Below are 26,299 nucleotides of genomic sequence, written 5' to 3' on the forward strand. Positions count from 1 at the left end.
GGTGTACTAACACATGTTGAGTGAAGAAGAAACACCCAGTGCATTATGGGGAACTTAGACCTATAACTTAGACCTGTGCGCCTTAGCATATGCTACTTCCGGCGCATAGCGCTTAGTTTCCGGTGTGATATTCGCTCCTTGTTCAAGGTCGGGTTTTTCAACCAAATGGACGAATCAAGTGGCGATTTACATTTCTCGAGATGTCGAATGTATCTGTAGATGATGTTGATCGACTTGTCGATATTTTTTCCCCCCGCACCTCAGAGAGAGACAGGATTCAAATTTTATACTTCTCAGTATTTGTATACAGCGCTCCCTCGTTTATCGCGGGAGTTACGTTCTAAAAATAACCTGCGATTGGTGAAATCTGAAGTAGCCAACTTTATTTTTTACAATTATTATAGATGTGTTAAGGTAAAACCCGTCACTACACACTTTATACACTCAGACCGACATGAACATTTTCACACGTTTCTCTCCTGTTTAAGCTCTCAAAGTTCAAACCTTCGTAGACAAATAAGTCCAGTATTACAGAAACCAAAGATCAAACCGTGTTTTCAGGTCCAGCACATGAGAACAGAGCAGCTGAGAGATAATTCAACATCAATGAATCATTAATGAACCAATGAATAAGCGATTCTGTACTGTACAGGAGAGACGGCACGGAGGAGATCAACAATAGTCTGCAGCCAATCAGGACGCAGAACACAAAGCGCTGTGATTCATCCGTGAAGCGCACACCTCTCCAACGTGCCAGACGCCATCGAATGTGAGCATTTGCCCACACAAGTCTGTTACGGCGACGAGCTGGAGTCGGGTCAAGACCCCGATGAGGACGACGGGCATGCAGTTGAGCGTCCCTGAGACGGTTTCTGACAGTTTGTGCAGAAATTGTTTGGTTGTGCAAACCAATTGTTCCAGCAGCTGTCTGGGTGGCTGGTCTCAGACGATCTTGGAGGTGAACCTGCTGGATGTGGAGGTCCTGGGCTGGTGTGGTTACACGAGGTCTGCGGTTGTGAGGCCGGTTGGATGTGCTGCCATATTCTCTGAAACGCCTGTGGAGACGGCTTATGGTTGAGAAATGAACATTCAATGCACGGGCGACAGATCTGGTTGACATTCCTGCTGTCAGCATGCCAATTGCACGCTCCCTCATTGCTTGTGGCATCTGTGGCATTTTGCTGTGAGACAAAACTGCACATTCCAGGGTGGCCTTTTGTTGTGGGCAGTCTGAGGTACACCTGTGCACTACTCATGATGTCAGATCAGCATCCTGATGTGGCACACCTGTGAGGTGGGATGGATTATCTCAATATAGCAGATGTGCCCACTACCACACATTTGGACTGATTTGTGACCACTGTTTGGGAGGGATGGTTATATTGTGTATCTGGAATGAATTTTAGGTCTCTACGTCCATCCCATGGGGAATGGGAGCAGTAACAAAGGTGTTGCGTTTATATTTTTGTTGAGTGTATGTAAGCTCTGCTCCAGTGTAATGCATAGGTACAACAATATGCTTTATCTTTAATATAGTTTGGTCACAAAAGACCAAAACTGAACTCTTTGAAGGCTGTAAACACACCATGTTTGGGTGGCTTCACCCCAAAAACACCACAGCAACACTGAAGTCTGGAGGCGGGAGCATCATGGGGGGGGGGCTGTTTATTCAGCGTACAGCACTGAGACATTAAACATAACTCCAGGAAGGATGAATGGAGACATTGTTGATTAGAATCTGCTGCCATCTACCAGGATGATGAAGATGAAACAAGGATGGATGTTTCAGCAAGACCATGATCACAAACACAGCCAATGGAAACGGTTGGTTTCAGAGAAATCAAGTAAAGCTGCTGGAACGGCCCAGCCAATCACCTGAGCTGAATCTGTGGGAAGGATCCACGGAGCATTCGGGATTTATAGACTGTTTGTGTGGTGAGTGGGTCAAAGTCATGAGCAATGATGGGACTGGTTTCTCCATACAGACGCTGCCATGAACTGTCATCACCAACATTTGTATAAAGTAATAAATAAATGTCCCTGTGTCACTTTGTATTATTACACAACTTCATCTGTGGTTTGATTCCTTTGCACGTCTGGATTGGAAGTGTTGTTACCGACATCTGGTGATAATTTCACATCAAAGCACCTTTAGAAATATATTTACTTAGAGAACAGCCCGCAGCCCACCGTAGTAATAGTTGAACAGACACACACACAGAGCCAGACGGTAGGTCAGACTGTCACTGGGGGCCGACTTCAGCTGGTGGAAAAGGTTCTACAACGAGGGAAAAGACCATGAAATCAATAAAAATCCTGACAAAGTACTGACAGCACTGAGCCTGTCTTCACTCTGAAACTTATATTGGACCTGACCTGAGTGTAACCTTGAGTGTGCGAGTGGTGAAGAGGCAAACATACATAATCAGAGGTTTTCTCTTGCTCCGATGTCCCACTGGAGTTGGACAGCTGAGTGTTATTCTTACAGTCAGACTTCTCCACAGCAGCATCTGGAAACAGAGACACAAACACAAATAAATAAGTCTGTCATTTAGAAACTCTGTTGTTTTCTAGATGTTAGAAGAATTAAACAAGTGCAGCTCACGTAGTCATCACTTCATGATAAAACACAGGATGCTGATCGCTCAGTGGCAAAAGCAGGATGTGACCAGAAGTAGACAATAAAAATAAGAACGCTGCCTGATATCCTGTTTAAGATGACGCTCTTGTGCTTTACTGAGCTGCTGTCAGATGGGATCAATATCTGTGGCCAGCACTCTAAGACATAAATGCAATTACGGCTGTAGTTTTAAGATTCAAGGCTGTCTTAGCTCGAGCTCGAGCTGCTGAGTGTGACGGGCTCAACAGTAACCAGGAAGGAAAAACTGTTTGTGAAAAGAAGCAGAGGAGCCACATCAGTACGAGTCAAACTACCACACGCTCCGAGGTCTCTGCTGCTCTGAATATCACGCTCACCGTCTCCTAACACGGGATCCACACCTCTTCTGTCAGAATCAGTTTCCTCATAAAATGAGCTGAAACCATTAAAACTCAGTCAAGTATTAGTCAACTCCGACTAGTTAATGCCTTTTAAACAGGTTACATGATTAACTCTTACCAGAAGGACAGAATTGAGTATCTCGGTGTTAAGGGGCGACTCATCGATGCGTCGATGGCGGCGAATGTGCTTCCGGGCACTGTGCACCATGTTGGAGACAGACAGTTTGGAAATGGGCACAGTTGCTGCTGGCTCGGTCAGCTTGGACAAAGCAGAGCTGATATCACTGTTTTCTACAGACGACAAACACATCCAAGAGTTTCTGTTCAATTGCTGAGGCCCGGGTCAGCACAGATGCCCAGATCTCCCAGTAAGCTACGCACGTTTCCAGAATGCAGTATGGTCACTCAACAAGTAAAGCCAGGAACCTGACCTTTGCCCTCATCTTCAGCGTATCCTCTTCCAGGAATCTCCTCTGTACACTCAGTCCTACAGCAGAGTTTAAAGAGCTCTGTCACAGCCTCACCTACAGGGAACACAAACAGTTACTGACCTGATATTTTCTTATTCAAACTTTTCATGAAGCACACGCTTCAGCACAGCGAAGCAGGACAACATCTGTGTAACATTTTCTAAATCATGGACGTGGCAACAAAAGAAAAGTCCACTTTACATCACATGTAAAGTGCTTGGGGCTGTCATGAGAGGCGGGGCACACCCTGGACAGGTCGCCAGTCTGCCGCAGGGCAAACACAGAGACAGACATTCACACCGTGGGAAATTTAGGGCCCCAATGAACCTGTCCCCACTAACTGCATGTCTTTGGACTGTGGGAGGAAGTAGGAGGCCCACACATAGAACAATGAGGAAAAAAAGACACTTTATTTGTCCTTTACTATGTTCTTTCTATCGGTAGCTTGATTACATCCGTCTTATCTGCTGCGTATCATTTGATGCATGAATTTTAGCTTAGAAATAGTTTCCTCTGTGCTTATCTTAATGACCTTGTAGTACCATATCACCCTATTAGAGCACTTCGCTCTCACACTGCAGGCCTACTTGTTGTTCCTAGAGTATTTAAAAGTAGAATGGGAGGCAGAGCCTTCAGTTTTCAGGCCCCTCTTCTGTGGAACCAGCTTCCAGTTTGGATTCAGGAGACAGACACTATCTCTACTTTCAAGATTAGGCTTCAAACTTTCCTATTTGCTAAAGCATATAGTTAGGGCTGGACCAGGTGACCCTGAATCCTCCCTTAGTTATGCTGCAATAGACGCAGGCTGCCGGGGGATTCCCATGATGCATTGAGTGTTTCTTCTTCACTCACTATGTATTAATAGACCTCTCTGCATTGAATCATATCTGTTATTAACCTCTGTCTCTCTTCCACAGCATGTCTTTATCCTGTCTTCCTTCTCTCACCCCAACCGGTCGCAGCAGATGGCCGCCCCTCCCTGAGCCTGGTTCTGCCGGAGGTTTCTTCCTGTTAAAAGGGAGTTTTTCCTTCCCACTGTCGCCAAAGTGCTTGCTCATAGGGGGTCATATGATTGTTGGGTTTTTCTCTGTATCTATTATTGTACGATCTACTGTGCAATATAAAGCACCTTGAGGCGACTGTTGTTGTGATTTGGTGCTGTATAAATAAAACTGAACTGAACTGAACAGGTAAAAATATGGCGACATCAGGAGTTTCAGACGGTGAGAGAATGAATCTCGCTGCAAAAGAAATGATGTTTTAAACCCTGCATGTCAACGTCTCCCTGCACACCAAGCAAACATTAAATAAACTGTTTTATAGTCACTGTCTCGACTTGTTTCTGTAATTTGATGTCATCCATTTTTTTTATTTTGCCATTTTTATAAGAACAACAGAGCAGCTTTTTCATTTCAGTCGTTTTATTTTGACTCATGATTTTTTTCTTGACGTCGTTTTTTGTTGCTGTGATCTTTTGATGTTAAAGTCTAGTGTTGACCACAGAAAGAGACTTACTGTGATTATACTGTAATCTGTGAAAATCCTCTGTGTGCAGCTGATGGTTAAAAGAAAACATTTCAGTTCATTCAGATCATTTTTATGTTGACAATAGAAAACCATCCTGAATGGTCGGTTTGAATAAGTGCAAATTTAGATCCTATATGGTTGAAAATAACTTAAACATATCGTGATTTATTTCGTGTTTTGTGATATAGCAAAAAAATATTGTGATATTACATTTTCCTCATATCACCCAGCGCCACCATAGATGTCCATACATGACGTCTAACAATGAAGAATGACACGGGGGAAATGTATTGGACAGAAAGAAAGGTGCAAAAAGACACATTTATGAGTAATTACAGAGCAATCCTGCCACTTAGTGCAAATTAATATCAGCCGGTTCAGTCCCAACTATGGCCTCATTAGCCAGGTTTCACACAAGAAGCGTCTCATGATGGGTAAAACCAACAAGCTCTCTCAAGACCTTTGCACACTTAAGACTGATGGCATCGGCTACAGAAGAACTTCTAAGTTACTGAAGGTTCCAGTGAGCACTGTTGGGGCCATAAACCTGGCGTTGCCCCTGCAGGGTTTTTATTTATTTACGATAAACCAGCCACGACCAAGCGCTCCCCACACGATTTCAGACAGACGAGTGAAAAGACTTATCAGAAGAACGACCTGGAACCAGCAGGTACAATCGTTCCACAGGAAACAACAACATGACCTGCATCACACACACGACTCCTAAAAGCCACTGGCAGGGTTTCTGGATGTCAGCCACTTGCTGACATGTATTTAAAAAAAATTTAATAATTTCTTAATAATAATATTACATTTTTCTATTTGTGTATTAATGACATGACATGTACTGCCTACCTGGAGGCTGCTGTGGCCATGAATACTGCTGCCAGTCTTGGAGCACGTAGGTGAAGCGAATGGCGATGTTGACTGGAGGCAGAGGGAACAGGGAACAACCCTGATGACAACAGGAAGACATCAGCTCATGTTTATGGTAACAAGCTGCAGCATTAATCTCTCTGTACAGGCGTGGATTACACCTCGTCATTGTCGGCTGTTTCTGGGAACATACTGAACACATTTAACCCTCATGTGTGGATGATGACAACATCAATCAGGATTTTTATTCTTCTTTAGGAATGAATATAAGATTTTTGAACTTCATTTTTTAAATGTCCACTTAGGTGGACAACATCGGTTTTGACTTATGAAGGGTATGGAGACATCAGTGTGTAGTGTTTCTGTGCAAGTTTACCATCAACACCAACACAAATACAAGAAAACAGCCTTTGAATAGCTGCAGACCACTGTGCATGAAAGGGTTAAACAACGTGATGTCTGGGAATCCATTGTGTTTCCAGGAATAGGAATAAACAAAGTTCAAACAAACTGATCATTAAACCGACATCCACTTCCTAACAGTCTTTATTTTATTCACAAATTAACTCCACAAAAATCCAGAAACCGAATTTACACAGAATTAGACGTCTTCTTCTTCCTCCTCTGTTTTCCCAATGTTCACATAACTAAGCAGTGTGCTGTACTGTTATCAACCTGCTCTTTGACGAACTATTACAAGAATATATTCTTATTATAAGATAAGATGTTTGTGTTATTTTCAAGTTGAATACAGTTTTTGTGTGACTGTCAGAGCACAGCAGGAGGAGGAGGAGGAGGAGAGACTGTACATGAGCAGGAAAAACCAGATGAATAAATGTTTTAGAAAATACATTTACATGCACTTCGTGGATGCTTTTATGATTATTAGTTGCATTTAACAGGATTCACATCGTCCTAAAATCGTCTGGAACAGGATGCTGAGGTGATACTTGTAGAACATGGGTACATGACGCTCTGTGGCTGCACAATTTTAATTTTTCTTTATTAAAAACAAACAAACAACCTTGAAATATGATCCATATAAAGATGTTTGTTCCAGAGCACTTACTATCTTAGATTTGAAGATGTCGAGCAGGCCGGACAGGTGGTTGTACTGCACGGGCGCTCGACGCAGGTGAACGATCTCAAAGTCGGTGCGCACGCCTGGTCCTTTGCACTCTCCGGCATACATCCGCCTCCACTTCTGCTGGATCTGCACAAACATCGGCACCTGACTGAACACAAGATAAACAGCAGAAGGCATTACTAGCAGGATCTCTGGTACACGCCCGACATCCAGCTTCAGTTTCTCTCAACCAGCAACAATCCAGCTAAACTAAACAGTCCGACTGAAACACAGAGCAACAAGCTGCAGAACTGCATTGTACTGGCATGTATGTCAGCACTGTCACTGCACGGACCACTGAGTGCTACACAGACTGGTTTTAATATGTTGTGTTCATTGGCGTAATCTGGGGCTGCAGCAATTCATCACTTCTAAAAAAATCCTCCAAACCCATTCTTTGCTGCGATGCAGCGATGCAGCGATGCAGCGTGCTCTGTGGCACAGACTTGTTCAACGATGTAAACGTGTGTGAGGGATAGGTCAGTAGGTAGAGTGGCTGCCCCGGGATCAGAAGGTTGGGGGTTTGAATCAAGTGAAAAGCTAAGCTGAGGTACCCCTGAGCAAGGTCCCTACACGTCTGCTACCCACCAGCTCGATAGCTAGCCGGGAGCTCGAGGGTCACTGAAGCCGCAGAGAACGGCACAACTCCCGGCACATCATATTCAGATCACCGCAGACTTTCGCTACTCAGGTTAAACGTGATATATAAGTCACTTAGACAACCTAAAAATGTTATTGTTGGACTTTTTTCAGTGTTTTATTTGTTCGTGAGTAAATCGGTTTGGCTGAGATTAAAGTTATTAGATTAGATAAAATAAAACTTTATTAATCCCCCAGGTGGGTTCCTCCTTGGTTTTCACACAGCTGAATAAACGTCAAACAGAAAACTGATTAAACAGAAGTGTGAGATGGTCGAGAGTTTACTCCAGTGTCCTGTTATATTTTAGACAGCAAGGAGCAGACGGCCGAGTTTATTAAACTCCACCGAGACAGCAGTGACGCTAATCCGAAGGCGAGACCGTCCAATTTAACAGCCGTTTACTTCCGGCCTACCCGACCTTCTCAGGACCCGGCCCACATAGACCGCGAAGGCCGGGTCCTCAGGAGGATGCAGCCCATGAATTTGGACACGACCACTGACATGTTACAAAACAAACTCACATCGCTATCAGCAGCCATGTTGTTGCCTTTGGCTGCCTGATCGGTTCAGGAAATTAGGATGTTTTTCTACGCATGTGCGAAAAGGTGGTCGCTTCCTCTATAGTTCTTTCACAATAAAATAAAACAAACAAATTCTAAATTCATCCATCCATCTTCATCCGCTTTATCCGAGGCCGGGTCGCGGGGGCAGCAGCCTAAGCAAAGAGGCCCAGACCTCCCTCTCCCCAGCCACCTCCTCCAGCTTATCCGGGGGAATACCAAGGCGTTCCCAGGCCAGCCGAGAGATATAATCTCTCCAGCGTGTCCTGGGTCTGCCCCGGGGCCTCCTCCCGGTGGGACATGCCTGGAACACCTCACCCAGGAGGCGCCCAGGAGGCTCCAATCTCTAAGGGAGAGGCCAGCCACCCTTCGGTGGAAGCTCATTTCTGCCGCTTCTATCCGCGATCTCGTTCTTTCGGTCACTACCCACAGCTCGTGGCCATAGGTGAGGGTAGGGACGTAGATCGACCGGTAAATGGAGAGCTTCGCTTTTACACTCAGCTCCCTCTTCACCACGACGGACCGGTGCAGCGTCCGCATTACTGCAGCTGCAGCCCCAATCCGTCTGTCGATCTCCGGCTCCCTTCTCCCATCACTCGCGAACAAGACCCCGAGATACTTGAACTCCTCCACTTGGGGCAGGAACTCATCCCCGACCCGGAGTGGGCACTCCACCCTTTTCCGGCTGAGAACCATGGCCTCAGATTTGGAGGTGCTGATCCTCATTCCCGCTGCTTCACACTCGGCTGCGAAACGTTCCAGTGCGAGCTGGGTGCATTGTGTGCCGGGTGGCGGCCAGGAGCGGAGGCCCTGGCGGACTGACCCCCGGCTGCCAAGACTGGCAATAGGGACAATTCTAAATTCAATTCAATTTTATTTGTGTAGCGCCAAATCACAACAACAGTCGTTGTGCAAAACTCATTCAGGCATTTGATGACAGGTTTCAAGATGTGAAGAATATCCAAAAGGAACTGGAGATGTTTGCTACGCCGTTTAATGTGCAACCATCTGTGCCAGACACTTTCCAAGTGGAAATAATTGGGCTGCAAAACAACTACGAGCTCAAAGCTAAGTATAACAGCCTCTCTCTGCTGGACTTTCACAAACTGTACGTTCATGCTGAGGCTTTTCCCATCCTGGCGAGACATGCCCTGAAATTTGCATCTCTGTTTGGGACAACGTACCACTTTGAACAGGTCTTTTCAAAACTGACTCTTGCAAAGAGGCGCTTCCACTCAAGACTAACTGAATCAAACTTGAAAAAGCAGCTTCGAGTGGCATCATCATCATCACTGCCAGCTGACATCAGACACCTCGCCAAAAAGAAACAGTTCCAGCCATCTCATTAGGTGAGTCTGATGAGCAGAAATGCAGCAGTAACACAGCAGCAGCCCAAGCAGAGAAGCCTCCTCCAGCTTGTCCGGGGAACGCCAACCCATTCTCAGACCAGCCAAGAGATGTTAATATAAGCAATTAGCAGGGTGTGTCAAAGAGTGAACAGAACATCGCCGAGTCAGCTGACAGCTCCATAAAACGTGTTTCCTACAGCAGCAAACAGGCTTCAAGAAGTGACAGTAAGGAGAGGTGTCAAGATCTGTGGGCCAGTCAGCCTCTTGTGTAAAGGACACAGTGATGCTGAAGTCATAGAGGCTGTGGTCAGGTCAGTCAGCCCAGGTTTCAGTATTCCTGACATGCCTGAGATAAAAGGACCTCACTCCCCGTTAGTTAAAGGAAATATTGAAAGCTCACCAAAAAACTGCTGACTTAACTCTTTGTGCTTGCATTGGCTCTCAGGAAGGCATCAGTGCAGCACCGTACCAGTGACAGTGAGGAAAGCTGCTCATCATTGGTTATGGCTCAAGAACTGCTCCAAAATCGAATTACCACCTCATTCCTGAAAAGCAGGCAGTTTATGAAAGATTTTGAGAATATATCAGTGATTCTTGAGATAAGGGACAAAACATGTCCAAAGTTTCTGTCAACACCATCAGATTTTTTAAAAAGTACAAAAAAATCAGGAATTATTGTGGGTAACTTACACTGTGAGGACCCCTTTACCACTTCCTGTTTGATACACATGCCATGAGGTCACTGCTCTGGTGAGTTTTTTTAATTTTTATTTCATTTATTGCATACCTTTCTGATAAAACTCTGTGTCACAACCATAGTGCATCAACACCACAGTAGAGGCCATAAGCAACTGATGAACAACAAGATGGCGTCTGTCAGAAAAACGTGCTATGAGAGAAAGTAGGGTATTTTGTCAGCACCATCAGGATTTTTGCCTGACGGTGTTGACCCTTTTTCTAATGATTTTGGCAAATGTCACAAAAGTGTCCTATTCACTAATTATATTAAGTTATTTTTATTACTATTTCAGTCATATTACTTCCTGTGCATTTTACTGATATTTCTGCTTTACAGATGTGTCGAATATTATGGAATTTGCCTGATCTTGAATCTCATAGTTAATGTATACTTTATTAATCCTGTAGGAAAATGCTTAGTCCTCTGCATTTAACCCATTTACTCAGTGAAGCAGTGGGCAGCTACCAATCCATGACCCGGGGAGCAGTGTGTAGAGACGGTACCTTGCTCAAGGGTATCTCAGGATAGCCGCTGTTTGGTGGATTTGAACCCCCAACAGGGCTCTAGAGTGCGACCAAATTTTTCAGTGGTGCGACTAAAAAAAAATATTTGGTTGCACCTGTGCGACCAACTGTTCGGGTAGCAAAAAAAAAAAAAAAAAAAATCTGCAACCTTCCCTGTGGTCAACAACAGACACACATTTTGTCCCTATCGTGGACTAAACCAATCAGAGATAGTAAGGGGCGGGACCTCTCTGATTGGCCGTGGTCCAGTTGAAAGTGCAGGTGGAAGTGGGAGGTGAGTAGCTTGAATAAAGCGATATCAATTCATTAAATCCTGAATCGACTTTTAAATATAACTGTTTTGCCAGAAACGCCAGATTCTCAGATTAAAGCTCACAAAACCAGTTCAACAACAACCAAACAGCAAATCAGAGCAGGTACACGGACTCCACACAAAGACGTAAACACAGAGCGGACCCGACCCATCAGAATTAACTTTGTCTTTCTCGGCTTTCTCACCCGACGGCCCGTAGACGGACACGCTGTCGGAGCTTAGCGAATCTGATGCGTCCGGTCCGCGATGTGTTTACGTCTTTTTGCGCTGATTCTGAGCTGCAGGTTTTGTCTCTCTCCAACCAAAATTCACCGAGCTGAATTTTGCTGTTTTGCTTCCACGACTATTAAAATCACATACATGCACAGCTAGCTCTCTCTCTATCTCTCTCTGTACTTCAAGAACAGTTTCCCGTCTCCAATCTCTGTTTTCTGTATTATTTATTCGCTTATTACCCACCAGTCTACCGTTGTTTACAGTGCTGTCGGCTACTGTCTTTTTCTTCAAGAAAGCCTATTTTTTCTGTTGTTCAATACCGAAGAAATTTAAACTTTATATGCAGAACATTGTAGAATATTTTTAAGGTTATCTGCTATAAAAAGCCAGACCAGGAAAATCTCCTTCATGTTTTTCTGTGTTTTATTCTCAGTTACTTTCACACAAAGGAATCTGCTGTGATGTTCACAATTCTGATGAAGTCAGTACTGATAAATGATCAGAATTATAATATTTCTGACTGTCTGAGGCTAAGTTGAATCGAATCGGGACTTTGAAAACCGGAATCGAATGGATTATAGAAATCAGTGATGATACCCAGCCCTAGTGAGCAGCCTGGGCACGACAGAAGTGGATGTAGCTGTAACAGGAAAAGAACTATTGCTAACTTTTCTGTTAAGTTAAGGCCTGATCCTTCTGAAATTCATAGCCAGTGCTCTGACACGGTGTCATCAATCTTTGAATGCTGAAAAAGCACAGTGTATCCAGAAAAACACATTATATTATATAAATTATTATAAAACTTGTGTGCGCCTAACTTTTGTGCCGGTACGCGTACGCCCATGGCAAAAAGTTAGTCTAGAGCCCTGCCCAACGATCATGGGGCAAACACTATCTACTGAGCTATCTCTGCCCCGAGAGCTGGTCTTTTAAGTGATGATGTATGAACCCTGCTTTCGGGTCCAAACTACTCTGTGTTTATTAAGGCTGTTGTGTTTTAACATGTTTTTATTCTTTTTTATCTTGTTCTATTTAATCTGAACAAGCCCCTAAAAACAGTCAGTGATCACTGTCAGCCTAACCATCGGGAACCCTCACGTTAACTTTTATCAAGTGGAAAAAAGTTTCACTGTGTTTATGTTACGCTAACATAGCTGTGTTGCTAGCAATCACGTAGCACATCATTATACACCAGCTAGTCCAACATCAGTAACCCTACAAACGCCAGTGCTGTTTAGTTTTGTCTTCATTTATGTTGGAAGTGATAGCAGAGCTGGTGTTAAGGTGGAAACCGGCGAGCTAACTTCTAACTCTGTTAAATTTCATATATTCTGTTTTCATGGATGCCTGGATGTTACACCTGGTAAAACAGCCACACTGATCATTTTATTAAAGATGAAAGAATTTAGACAGTTTGTAACTCTCAGTGATGCCGCAGAGTTCCTTTGACTTTGGGATCTGCAGCGGAGTTTGGACCTGGAAACGGCTAATGACATCAGACTTAAAGACCGGATAGCATTTCTGTTGCTTAATACATATTTGTGTTGTGAATATTCATCCTTAATATGTGTAAATGCATATGCTTCAGAAAAATTATAGCAATTACAAAATGGTACATTTCAGGCTAGAATAGCAAAGAGGAAGCTGTCAGTAGAGGAACAAAAGAGAAGGAACAGGGATGATCAAAAAATAAGTAGAGAAAAAATTAACAGCCAGCCTGAGTTTCTCATAAAGGGAAAGATGGAGAAATAGAGTGAAAGAGGGAAAAATAAAGAACATCAGTGATCTGAAAGGAAGAGAAAAAAAGGCAGAAGAGAAGGTTTTGGAAACAAGCACAGAGAGTCAAAAGGAGAGAAAGTCCAGCAGCGTCTAAACACACAACCACAGAGTACTTTAGGAATCAAGGAGCAGTAGGCAGCTACTTGCTGGTGAACTATTAAGATGTAGAACTTGACATGTGCAAAAACAGAATTGTTATGATGTGTCTTGTGATATTACAAAGGTTGTTAAGGTTTAATGGTCATTTTGAAAGAAATAATATCCTGTTTTCTACTCATGTGTCACCACTTGTCAACTCCATAATATGGATTTTTTGTTTATTTTTCTGTTTTGAAGAACCATATATTTTCCTCCCTCATGATCTTCCAATAAAAATACGTAATTTTCTAAATAAATATGTAATTTTCACGCTGCTAAATATGATCGTTTCTTATGGAGATTAAATACAAGCTTCTGAAAATATGTATGACTGTAACTCTAATAATCCATGCATCCATCCATCCATTCGCTTCCGCTTATCCTTTTCAGGGTCGCGGGGGGCGCTGGAGCCTATCCCAGCTGTCATAGGGCGAAAGGCGGGGTACACCCTGGACAGGTCGCCAGTCTGTCGCAGGGCCAACATACAGGGACAGACAACCATTCACACTCACATTCACTCGCACATTCACACCTAGTGGCAATTTGGATTATCCAATTAACCTATCCCCACAAGCTTCATGTCTTTGGACGGTGGGAGGAAGCCGGAGTACCCGGAGAGAACCCATGCAAACACGGGGAGAACATGCAAACTCCACACAGAAAGACCCCAGCCTGATGTTGGAATTGAACTCAGGACCTTCTTGCTGTGCGGCAACAGTGCTAACCACCGTGCTGCCTAACTCTAATAATAAAAAGCCAAAACAATCTTACTTTTAAATGTGGTATAATTACTTTGAAAACATATGTGCATAAACAGTAGAACAGAGAAGCTGGTAATAGTCAAAATAGCTGAAACAACTTAATTTAAAATATATATTTTTACATTTCTTTGTGTCTGATGGTGTTGACTAAAACCTTGCACTTCTCCAGCAAAAACATGATTAAAAATTGTTACACCTGGCAGATTGTACCAAAACAAGGTGAGACAGCCAAAACTTTGTGTAACAATTATATGTAAATATGTCTTTAAGAGAGTAAAGAGAGGTTAGTTTATTTTGGAGTAGAGCTCCATTTATTAAGAAAAATTAAAAAAAGACAGGAACACTCTTTAGAGGTTTGTGGGTGGCTCTCAAAAGAGCCGTTGTGGGGAAGTCACTCAGACTTCAAACAGGCTACTCCTTTGGTTGCCAAGACACGGCTCCCTCCGCCGAGAAGTGGGCCATGAACTTCTCCCCCACCAGGACAGCCTCTCTGGAGGAGTTGTTTGCTGCTACACGACCCAGGCCTTGCAACGGCTCCACCACAGCAGGTGCCACACCCCTCACAGCAGGTGCCACACCCCTCACAGCAGGTGCCACACCCCTCACAGCAGGTGCCACACCCCTCACAGCAGGTGCCACACCCCTCACAGCAGGTGCCACACCCCTCACAGCAGGTGCCCCTCTCTTGTCCAAACAGCACAGAAAATTGTGGAGAACACACGTTGCCTTCACACACTTCTCCGCAATTTCAGGACGGAGCTCCATGGAGCGCAGATACAACCTCTACTGTGAGGGAGAGAGGGAAGTTCCAGCGCTCCTGGAATCCCTCTGCAATGCACCGCCAGTCTTCAGTTGAAGGCACAGCCATGAAGTCGTCCACTAGACAGTCCCAGATGGACGTCGCTACCTGGGGGGTGATCTGGCTCACCAAGGACACGCCAACTCGAAAACTGAATGCGATGGTCCTGAAGGAGTCCTCGGTGGCAAGGAACCTGGACAAAATGCTGCAGTTACAAAATACATTATTCAAATTCCAAAATACTTTTGTGATGTCAGATTTAAATTACAAAACATAAATCTTACATAAAACCTTTTGTAATTACAAGGATAATTACATGATATATATTAGATATAATCTAAAACAGTCTGCTGGGATTATATACAAATATTCAACTATCCCAGAATTAAACCAGGTCTAAATAAAAAGAAAGGAGTGAGTATCACTACAAAGATTAACCCACAGTGGTCCTCATACCACAGTTTGATATCAGCAAACAGCGAGAGCATACATTGATATGACACCACAGCCATGCTATCATTCAAACACTGATAACGGCATAAATCGAATTACAGTGGGGCAAAAAAGTATTTAGTCAGCCACCGATTGTGCAAGTTCCCCCACCTAAAATGATGACAGAGGTCAGTAATTTGCACCAGAGGTACACTTCAACTGTGAGAGACAGAATGTGAAAAAAAAATCCATGAATCCACATGGTAGGATTTGTAAAGAATTTATTTGTAAATCAGGGTGGAAAATAAGTATTTGGTCAATAACAAAAATACAACTCAATACTTTGTAACATAACCTTTGTTGGCAATAACAGAGGTCAAACGTTTACTATAGGTCTTTACCAGGTTTGCACACACAGTAGCTGGTATTTTGGCCCATTCCTCCATGCAGATCTTCTCGAGAGCAGTGATGTTTTGGGGCTGTCGCCGAGCAACACGGACTTTCAACTCCCGCCACAGATTTTCTATGGGGTTGAGGTCTGGAGACTGGCTAGGCCACTCCAGGACTTTCAAATGCTTCTTACGGAGCCACTCCTTTGTTGCCCGGGCGGTGTGTTTTGGATCATTGTCATGTTGGAAGACCCAGCCTCGTTTCATCTTCAAAGTTCTCACTGATGGAAGGAGGTTTTGGCTCAAAATCTCACGATACATGGCCCCATTCATTCTGTCCTTAACACGGATCAGTGGTCCTGTCCCCTTGGCAGAAAAACAGCCCCATAGCATGATGTTTCCACCCCCATGCTTCACAGTAGGTATGGTGTTCTTGGGATGCAACTCAGTATTCTTCGTCCTCCAAACACGACGAGTTGAGTTTATACCAAAAAGTTCTACTTTGGTTTCATCTGACCACATGACATTCTCCCAATCCTCTGCTGTATCATCCATGTGCTCTCTGGCAAACTTCAGACGGGCCTGGACATGCACTGGCTTCAGCAGCGGAACACGTCTGAATGAATGAATGAATATTCTTTATTGTCATTGTCACAGGTACAATGAAATTGAAAGATGTCTCTGGTCAGTGCAACATCACAAAAGATAAATACTTAAAAACTATAATTAAATACTTAAAAACTATAATGATAGGATATAAAAGATAGAAATACATATAAAATACAGTATTCTCATACCGTAGATACACCCAAGCAATCCAGGCCTAAGGCCCCATACAGACACTCAACATACGACCTAGTTGATATATCACTCAAACAATCAATCACTCAATCAATTTGTTAGCGCATCCAACAAAACACGTCTGAAAGCATTCCAACATCAAGGGCACAAATGACAACAGGGGCAATGAGAGTCATCTACTTTTAGTAGCATTGAGACATGATATTGCAATTGGGTAGAAACTGTGTTTGAGTCTGTTAGTCCTTGTGTATGTTGTTCTATACCGTTTACCTGAAGGCAGCAGTTCGAACATGGAGTGTCCAGGGTGTGAGGTGTCCTTTATGATGTTATGGGCTCTTTTGAGGCAGCGGGAACTGTGTAGGTCTTTCAGTTTGAGGAGAGGGCAGCCGATTGTCCTTTGGGCAGCGTTGATTACTCCCTGGAGTGCTTTCCTCTGAGCCACTGTGCAGCTAGCGTACCATATGCCTATGCAGTACGTTAGTATGCTTTCGATGGAGGCTCTGTAGAAAGACACCAGCAGTCTCTGTGTGATGTTGTTCTTCCTAAGCACTCTCAGAAAGTACAGTCTCTGTTGTGTCTTTTTCAGTAGCTCAGAGGTATTCACACTCCAGGATAGGTTTCCCTCTATGCTGACTCCCAAGAAGCGGAAGTCTGCCACCCTCTCCACACAGTCGTTGCTGATGATTAGTGGTTGGATTTCTGTCTTGTGTCTTCTGTAGTCAATTATGAGTTCTTTGGTCTTTTTCGTGTTTAGGAGAAGGTTGTTATCCTTGCACCATGAAGACAGCCGCTCCACCTCATCTCTGTAGGCAGACTCATCTCCCCCAGATATGACCCCCACCACAGTAGTGTCATCTGCGAACTTTACAATGGCGTTGCTCTGGTGGGCGGGGGTGCAGTCGTGTGTATAAAGCGAGTAGAGCAGTGGACTAAGCACGCAGCCCTGTGGCGACCCAGTGCTTAGATTTAGGGCTGGAGATGTGTAACATCCCACTCTCACTCTCTGTCTGCGGTCGGTGAGGAAGCTATTGATCCACTTACAGGTGCTGTGAGGAAGCCCTAGGTCTTTTAGCTTGGCGTCCAGTTTGTATGGAAGAATGGTGTTAAATGCCGAGCTATAATCCACAAAGAGCATACGCACATAGCTTCCTTGCCTCTCCAGATGTGTTAATGCTACATTGAGTGCTGTTGCTATGGCGTCCTCTGTCGATCGGTTTGCTCTGTAGGCAAACTGGTGTGGGTCAAGGCTGCTGGGTAGGGCTGCTGTGATGTGGTAACGCACAAGTTTCTCAAAGCACTTCATCACCACCGGGGTTAGTGCCACTGGTCTATAGTCATTTAGGCTAGAGATATGAGATTTCTTGGGCAAGGGTATTATGGTGGAGGTCTTGAGGCAGGGTGGGACGTTTGACTGTTCAAGGGATTGGTTAAAAATCCTGGTGAAAATATAGGCAAGCTGGTCTGCGCAGTCTCTCAGCACACGTCCTGGTACACCATCTGGGCCGGCTGCCTTCCTCGGGTTAACAGCCCGCAGGGTGCGCCTCACTTCATGCTCCTCCAGAGTGATGATGGTACTGCTGCTGTGGGCTGTATGGTGTAGCTGTTCCTCTGAGGCATAGGGTGCAGTGACCTCAAAGCGTGTGAAGAAGATGTTCAGCTCCTCCGCCAATGCTGGGTCACCTTCAGCCATACCTGATTTGGACTTGTAGTTTGTCAGCTGCTGGACACCCTGCCACACCAGCCGGCTGTTCTTACTCTCCAGGTGGTTCTCGATCTTCTTCCTATAGTCCGCCTTGGCCTTCTTAATGCCTTTTTTCAGGTTGGCTCTAGCCCTGCTGTAGCTCTCCCTGCTTCCGGACCTGAAGGCGCTGTTCCTCTCTTTTAACAGCTGCTGGACTTCCCGGGTCATCCATGGCTTTTGGTTGGTGTAAACCCGGATCTGCTTGTCTACTGTGACAGTGTCTATACAGTGTTTGATGTAACAGAGGACACTGTTTGTGAACATTTCCAGGTCTTGATGTTGGAAGATATTCCAGTTGGTTCTGTCAAAGCAGTCCTGTAGCTGTTGAGAAGCGCCCTCTGGCCATGTTGTTATAGTTTTAGTGATGGTCGACGCAGTTTTCCTGATTGGGGCATATGCAGGAATTAGGAGCAGGGATAAATGGTCAGATTGGCCCAGATGTGGTAAGGGTCTTGCCCTGTAGCCCTTCTTGATGTTGGAATAGACTTTATCTAAGGTGTTAGCCCCTCTCGTGGCACACTTCACATGCTGGTGGAAATTAGGGATAGCTGTTTTTAAATCCACCTGATTAAAATCACCCGCTATAATGTGCACTGCCTCAGGATATTTATTGAGTTTATTGTTGATGTTCGTGTGCAAAAGCGCTAGTGCCACGTTAGTATTTGCATCTGGCGGTATGTAAACAGTTGTTATTACCACAACAGTGAACTCCCGTGGAAGATAGATGGGCCTGCATTTGACAGTCAGATATTCTATGTCTGGAGAACAGTGACGGTCTATGATCACTGTGTTTGTACACCAGCTGTTATTCACGTATATGCAGATTCCCCCTCCTTTTCTCTTACCGGAATTGTTTGTTCTATCCTGGCGCTGTGCGGTGTAGCCTGCTAGCTCAATAGCAGAGTCCGGGATGGACTGATGCAGCCAGGACTCAGTGATTAGAAGAATACATGAGTTTTTGATGTGATTGTCCGTTGTTATTTGTAACCTTAGTTCGTCCATCTTGTTCGCCAAGGATCTGACATTCGAGAGATATAAACTCGGGAGCGGTGGTTTGAAAGGCTTCCTCCTTAGCCTGGTTAGCACGCCAGCCCGGCAGCCTCGCTTCCTCCTTCTCTCTCGTCGCCGTCTGCGTCTCCCTCCCGCCGGAATAGTAATCCAAGGAGCGCCCGGTCTCCTCGCTACTTCCTCTGGTATTTTGTGTGAGTGGATAAATTCCATGGTCACGCTCACACGGTAACTCACTCCGATCTTAAGAAGATCATGTCTGCTGAAGATGTTATTCGCTTGACTGATCGCGCACAAAACAAAACACAAAACGTACAAAGATAACCAAACACCACACTGACCAGTGGTAGATCGAGCTGCTGCAACTGTGTGCGCCGCCATCTAGCCCACATCACTGGCACTGCGGGATTTGATTCCCTGCCGTTGTAGTGTGTTACTGATGGTGACCTTTGTTACTTTGGTCCCAGCTCTCTGCAGGTCATTCACCAGGTCCCCCCGTGTGGTTCTGGGATCTTTGCTCACCGTTCTCATGATCATTTTGACCCCACGGGATGAGATCTTGCATGGAGCCCCAGATCGAGGGAGATTATCAGTGGTCTTGTATGTCTTCCATTTTCTGATGATTGCTCCCACAGTTGATTTTTTCACACCAAGCTGCTTGCCTATTGTAGATTCACTCTTCCCAGTCTGGTGCAGGTCTACAATACTTTTCCTGGTGTCCTTCGAAAGCTCTTTGGTCTTGGCCATGGCGGAGTTTGGAGTCTGACTGTTTGAGGCTGTGGACAGGTGTCTTTTATACAGATGATGAGTTCAAACAGGTGCCATTCATACAGGTAACGAGTGGGGGACAGAAAAGCGTCTTACAGAAGACGTTACAGGTCTGTGAGAGCCAGAGATTTTCCTTGTTTGAGGTGACCAAATACTTATTTTCCACCCTGATTTACCAATAAATTCTTTACAAATCCTACCATGTGGATTCATGGATTTTTTTTTTCACATTCTGTCTCTCACAGTTGAAGTGTACCTCTGGTGCAAATTACTGACCTCTGTCATCATTTTAAGTGGGGGAACTTGCACAATCGGTGGCTGACTAAATACTTTTTTGCCCCACTGTAAATCGGGACTTGATGAGACCCGAGTATCACTAGAAATATTATAAACAGTCGTCTCCGTACCACAGCTTGCTATCAGTAAACACCGACAGCATTCATTGATAGCATAGCACATCCATGTTAGCACAGGTATCAATAAAGGACTACCGTATTAAACACTTTTACTAACCTCAGGGAGATGGACAGGCGCTCTGCAGGTGGGATTGAGCGTCTGTAGTTGGTGTCAAGGCGGGCAATGCTGGGACCAACGCGGGACAGCAGGTCCTCAAACTGGGCGAGTGAAAGACGGTGGTATTGCTGGAATCTGCCGTCATCCAGGCGCAGCTCCTGGAGCAAATGGTGAAACTCACCAAACTGCTCACGCGTCTGGAGGACCTGATGGACCCAGGTACGGCGAGGACGTCCTTAACGCCGCTGCTCTGCTCCTTTTTGGCTCCTACCTTAAAGCACACTGTGCGCTGTCGATCTTACGTGCTGCACAATAATGTTTAACATTTAGTATTTACTGTTATATTCCCATAGATCATCATGGTGTTGTTTATTTTATTGCTCTAGTCTTCTTCTGCTTGTTTTCTTTTTTCTTTCTCAACAGGTGATCCAGGAAAAAAAAAAAAAAAAAGACCCCAACGTATTAGCCAGAGGTCCCTTTACTACGGTTCGGAGCCGCGGACCTGTTTTATTTACGAGATCACTGCAAAAAGTGCAGCCTTACCTAATGTGCACCTACTGTTACTCATTTATATTAAGATTTAAACATCTAGTTGGTGTTGGTATGGAGAGTAACCTTCGGTAATAGTAATAAATCACACAGCAATAGGATATTCATGTAGTTGTAAAGTATTCAGAATATGTTACTTCTATTATCTTTGGTGGAATACATTTTAAAATTAACACTGTCAACAGGTTAGCACCTCATACCACAGTGCAGCAAAGCAGTCTCATGAGCGCTGGGAAGGACACTTAAGGACACTTTAAGGAAAACTTAAACTGAAAGCGAGCCTTTATTTGGGCTGATGCAGAAGGGAGTAGACAAAACATAACAGGGACTGAGACTGCAACTAACCAAAAACCTAAACTGGAAAAACACTAACCTGACTGAAAGGCATAACTATGATCACTGTGAACAGAATGCTGTGCAGATGCATGGAAACTGTGAACCAAGTGGCGTGACGAAAGAGACATGAACATGACCTGCACGGAACCTCATCGTGCGGCTGCATGAAAAACAACATAAACCAAATGGCAAACATGAACTGCACAGAATCCTGAAAAACACTTAACTTGACCGGGGGGAAGTACACAGACGACGCGACACAGACTGTATGAAACACAGAGACTAAATACACATGAGGGATGATCAGGGGAAGTGGCCACACATGGGAGCACAGCTGACACACATGAACCTAACGACAGGACAGGAGAAATGAAACTGAATACACTGACATTGAATACAGACTTTCAAAGTAAAACAGAAAACATGGAGATTAGACGTGACATGAACTTGACAAACAAAGAAAACTTGGACATGAAACATGGCAGAATGTAACTAGATCAGGGGTGCCCAATCCCGGTCCTCGAGAGCTACCGTCCTGCAGCTTTTAGATGCATCCCTACTCCAACACAGCTGAATCAAATGAATGGCTTGTTATCAGGCCTTTGCCAAACACGATGGCATGCTGAAGAGGTAATCAAACCATTTGATTCAGCTGTGTTGGAGTAGGGATGCATCTAAAAGCTGCAGGACGGTAGCTCTCGAGGACCGGGATTGGGCACCCCTGAACTAGATAAACCGAAATGAAACTAGACTAAAAAGAATAACAAAACACCAAGAAACTCAGAATACTGGGTCACATGACCCAGGGCCATGACAATACGGAGGTGTTATCAGCTCAGTATTGAACAAGAAATATTAATGCTTCAAATTATTTGTCCTAAAGGATGCAAGCTATACAGAGTACTGCACATGTGACTTTGTGAACATACCTCATTAAATATAATTCGGACAGTTTTTTAACCTGAATATTTGCAACAAACAAAAAATATACAGAGTCAGTGCTAAAAAAATAATCAGAGGAAAAAATTAACATTTTAACTTAAGCTGCCAAGCGGAAGTAGTTGGTTTCAGTACATAAGTATCGGGCTTTGCTATTTAATCCGTAGCTATTGACTAATGAGGGGTTACTGAAGTGGCAGGTTTTTAAAAGTTGGCGTTAATGTCGTTCCACATGTGGAAAGCGACAGAAAACATGCTGCTGTTTGCACATATTTAATAATCAGCTCTGCACAGGAGCAGAAGCAGAGTCCAGCCTGTTGCTCATAAAGAAAGTACAGTAAGCGTGGTTAGTCACTGAGCAGCCCGGTGCGTTTCTCTTGATTTCTTTAGTCAGGGTAAATTCATTCACCTGCACGGGTTAGCTAAACGAACTTTACAAAACAAGTTTCCCCGACAGCCGAGTGCTCACCTAAGGACCTAAGTTACGGATTAGCTTACACACACATTTAACTTACCGAAAATAATACGGTGGGGCCTCAGGTCCTCCTGTCTGGTAGTCCAATTTACTGAAGAACACCTCAGGCTGTCACTTTGAAATAGCCGGTAATGTAAACGCTGGACCTCTCAGCATCTGCCATTCCCGAACAGACACATGCAAGTTTGTCCGTGACTGCAGCCGCGCTGTACATTTATTTCAGTTTCAATATTTTTTTCGGTTTCATTTCAAGGTGGCATCGTTCTGATCCCATACACACACAAATCCTGATTTACAAGTACAAAATATTTATGACCACAATTTGAGCCCATATACTCTCTCTACCACAGCTGCCTTTGAACTTGCCTGGCCAGGTCTGAGTCCAGCTTTGCTACTCCTGCCAGGTCACATGACACAGGGGTGTGCTCTGATGTCAGCAGGCAGGTCAGTGGAGCCCTCTGGTGGTGGATATATGGCAGTGAAACAGGAGGAGGCCTGAGAACAGACAGCAGGCTTAACTAGCAGGACAAAGTAGCATGTAGTACTTGAAGGAGTCATCACAGCCAATCAGCTCTCAGGAAAATGGAACATCACATAAATATTTCTCTTCTTTGATTTTCATCAATGTATTTCCTTTGATAGATTTTCCGTCAACACTTCTGCTTGATTAGAAGCTCATAGGCAGTTCCTGTCACTCTACAATAAAACAATGTAAAGGCTGCCCTCTCTGCCCTCCCACTAGCTGACACAAGTAAACTGTGCTAAGATGCCCTACATGGACTAAGGTTCTTGGCCACACACATATAGATTTGCTTGGCTGTAGAAATCCATGCCATGAAGCTCCCAGCGCACATTTTTGATGCTTCTGTCTGTGGCAGAGCAGGTTTGGAGCTCTGCAGAGCCTTGGTGACTTTTACTGACTATGCACCCCTACCCATTTATTATGGGTAGGGGTGCATAGTCAACAAAATAGTCAACAAAATATGTAATTTGACATATTTTGTTGTTTTGTGTGTGCGTGTTTGTCTGTGTGAAGTTTTGATGTGTATGTGAAAAACACAATTTTGAAAACACTGGAAAAAGACCTCAAGACATGTTTTCCTTTACTTTCTATGAAACAAAAATTCCCACCAAGGCTTTTCAGTGTGAAATTTAGTGTATAGAAAATACCTGTGCCAGGTTGTCTCCATCTAGTGGTGAACATGGCCTCACCACTACATCAGGTGAGCTTTTCACTGTGCACAGTGACACAAAAGTCATTTAACAATTTTAAAAAAAGCAATGTTACAGATTCAGTAAGAACTGAAGTTTATCATAATCCTTCAAGTTTCACTCAGTAACAGCAGCTTTTTATTATTGGCTATATTTTAGAGTCACATTTATATGAAATGTCAAACAATCACAGAGTGACACTGAACTAAACAATCAATGCCATGTGAGTTGTTCTTGTTTGTTCTTTATCTCGGATTTATTGTAAGCAGCGGGAGTAAAAGCTAAAGAAAAATAGTAAAGATATGAATGAATCTCTGCTCTTACAGCTTTTATTGTGCCATAATGTCTGCTTTGAAACCGTCCTCTTGCTCGTCTCTTGGATGCTCACCTCTTCTTCACCTGTTCCTTTCACCAAACTGCTGCACTCTCGTTCTCTGCTCTCGCCTCCTCTTCTGATTATAATTAGATGCAGTCAGCATGTGCCAAACAAACTCCCCCCAAATCGATCATGTTTGATATGATGATGACGTTTTTAACATCTTATTTATGCACTTGTTGGGTGGGAAAGAGTAAACAAAGATGGGGCATAGAAGCAGAACTGAGTCCTACGTGTGGAGGGACAGTAACTGTGTGTGTATATGTAAGCATTTAAACACTGCAGAGAGTCAAATTAACAGTAACACTATTTTGTCTAAGTCCGCCATTGTAGAAATTCATTTCACCGAAACAATAACATGGCGCACAATGTGACAATAAACGTATAAAACACAAATTCTTACCTAGCAGGAGAATAAATAATCAGTATTTTAAGGCTACTGCATGTATAGATGTCACTGCTGGCTCACATAAGCTAGCTCTGAGACCCGCCAGAGTTTACGCCACAGTTGACTGTCGCGAAAGAGTCGTAAATCACCGGCATTGTAAAACTTAAAATGATTCCAGGGCATGTTATAAAACACCCAATAGATGTACTGGATATTAAACGGTATCAAACGACTAAATGAACACAGGGTTACAATTACATGCTCACGTCGTCACATCGAGAGTTTATTCATTAATCATCAGAGTTCAACAATGTTACATCCAGTTGAAAACAGCTTCACTAACGCCAGCAAAACAGGCTAACAGTATATAAGAGCACAAAAACAGCCGTGCTTATCGACAGCTCGACATATCCTCAACAACTCACCTCAGTATGTGTAACCCGTTCATGTGTTACGCCTGTTGTTCTTGCGTTGTGTTCTGGCGTGAAAGTAAGAGGCAGGAGACAGTACTGAGTCTTTGGCTCTTTACTGCACATCTGCAACACAGAAACATGTGTCTGATCTGTGTGTGTCACGCGACTGCCAGTACACCTCTCCTCCGGCCATGCTGAAAGCAGCTGTGTCTGCAGCTTCATTAACACTACAATAATATAATGAATCAAATACAACAAATTGTTTTAAAACATTAACTTAAGCTCTCAAAAACAAAAAGCACAAAATAAATAATATGTCACTGAAAAAACATCAAAAACAACTTATAAGAACAATAAACAAAATAATTCAAAAACAAATAAACAGTCAGATAAATACAATTCAATAACCAGGACCCAATATTCTGGTACTTATAGTTCAAACATTATACTTCAGTACAATTATATTAATAACCGCCATCTAACAGGCAGTACAACACTGTACTTATAAAAACAATGACTGAAAGACTGCATCTCCAAAACATAAGAACATCTCCATACCTGCAACACAGAAATATGTGTCTGATCTATGTGTGTCACGCGACTGCCAGTACACCTCTCCTGACGAAGGAAAAAAGAGTGCATGCTGTTAAAAAAAGACTGCCGCGAGTAGCCGCTAGCAATCAGGCTAACTTAGCATGCTAGCATTTTAGCTGCGTTCTCGGCTAAAACTCATTATAAGTGTATATTAGTGAACTCCGCCCTCCACAAAACTTATCCCGAATGAGTCTCTTAATGACAAACAAAAACGCGGCGGTTTGGCTGTATTCACATTGCAGCTTGGGATCTGAACAAACTTTAATTAGCTGAGAGCAACGTGGCAGTGACTTACCTCCGGCCATGCTGAAAGGAGCTGTGACAGGGGCACACATGCACGCGCCTACGTCACCACGCAGCGCACACACACACATGAACGCACTATACACATATGCAGCATATTTATTTTACTTGGTTTTAGAGTTGGAGTATTTACATATTGATCTGAAATATTTTGCTGCTGAGCAGCAGAGCTCCAAAGCGTCCCCCTGTAACCATGGTTACGCAGATGCGTTCCGACTGTCACGTCACAGAGGAGAACCTGTTTC

The 26,299-nt window shown here is 43.9% G+C and overlaps 1 protein-coding gene across 2 annotated transcripts in view; it reads right to left on the reverse strand.

Moving 5' to 3' along the window:
• The window catches only part of LOC146683848 (rab3 GTPase-activating protein catalytic subunit-like), a 34,727-nt gene extending 11,805 nt beyond the window's left edge, over positions 1 to 22,922 (reverse strand). The window contains exons 1-7 of one of the 2 annotated variants that reach the window (XR_014917625.1): positions 22,809 to 22,922; positions 6,943 to 7,108; positions 5,853 to 5,952; positions 3,432 to 3,524; positions 3,119 to 3,291; positions 2,422 to 2,510; positions 2,168 to 2,278 (exon numbers count right to left, since the gene is read on the reverse strand). Coding sequence is in view for 1 of the 2 variants with exons in the window: in XM_085446553.1 (XP_085302679.1) it covers positions 2,260 to 2,278; positions 2,422 to 2,510; positions 3,119 to 3,291; positions 3,432 to 3,524; positions 5,853 to 5,952; positions 6,943 to 7,098 (630 nt within the window). In the remaining variant the exon portion in view is untranslated. Of the gene's footprint in view, positions 1 to 304; positions 2,279 to 2,421; positions 2,511 to 3,118; positions 3,292 to 3,431; positions 3,525 to 5,852; positions 5,953 to 6,942; positions 7,109 to 22,808 lie in introns of those variants that run through there. The other variant, XM_085446553.1, reaches the window with a different exon arrangement.
• Between the last annotated feature and the right edge of the window lie 3,377 nt (positions 22,923 to 26,299).

The sequence above is a fragment of the Copadichromis virginalis genome, linkage group LG22 (assembly GCF_057382275.1).
Source record: "Copadichromis virginalis isolate Kocher_CV1m ecotype Utaka linkage group LG22, C_Virginalis_male_GT1.1, whole genome shotgun sequence".
NCBI classification, from domain to species: Eukaryota; Metazoa; Chordata; class Actinopteri; order Cichliformes; family Cichlidae; genus Copadichromis; species Copadichromis virginalis.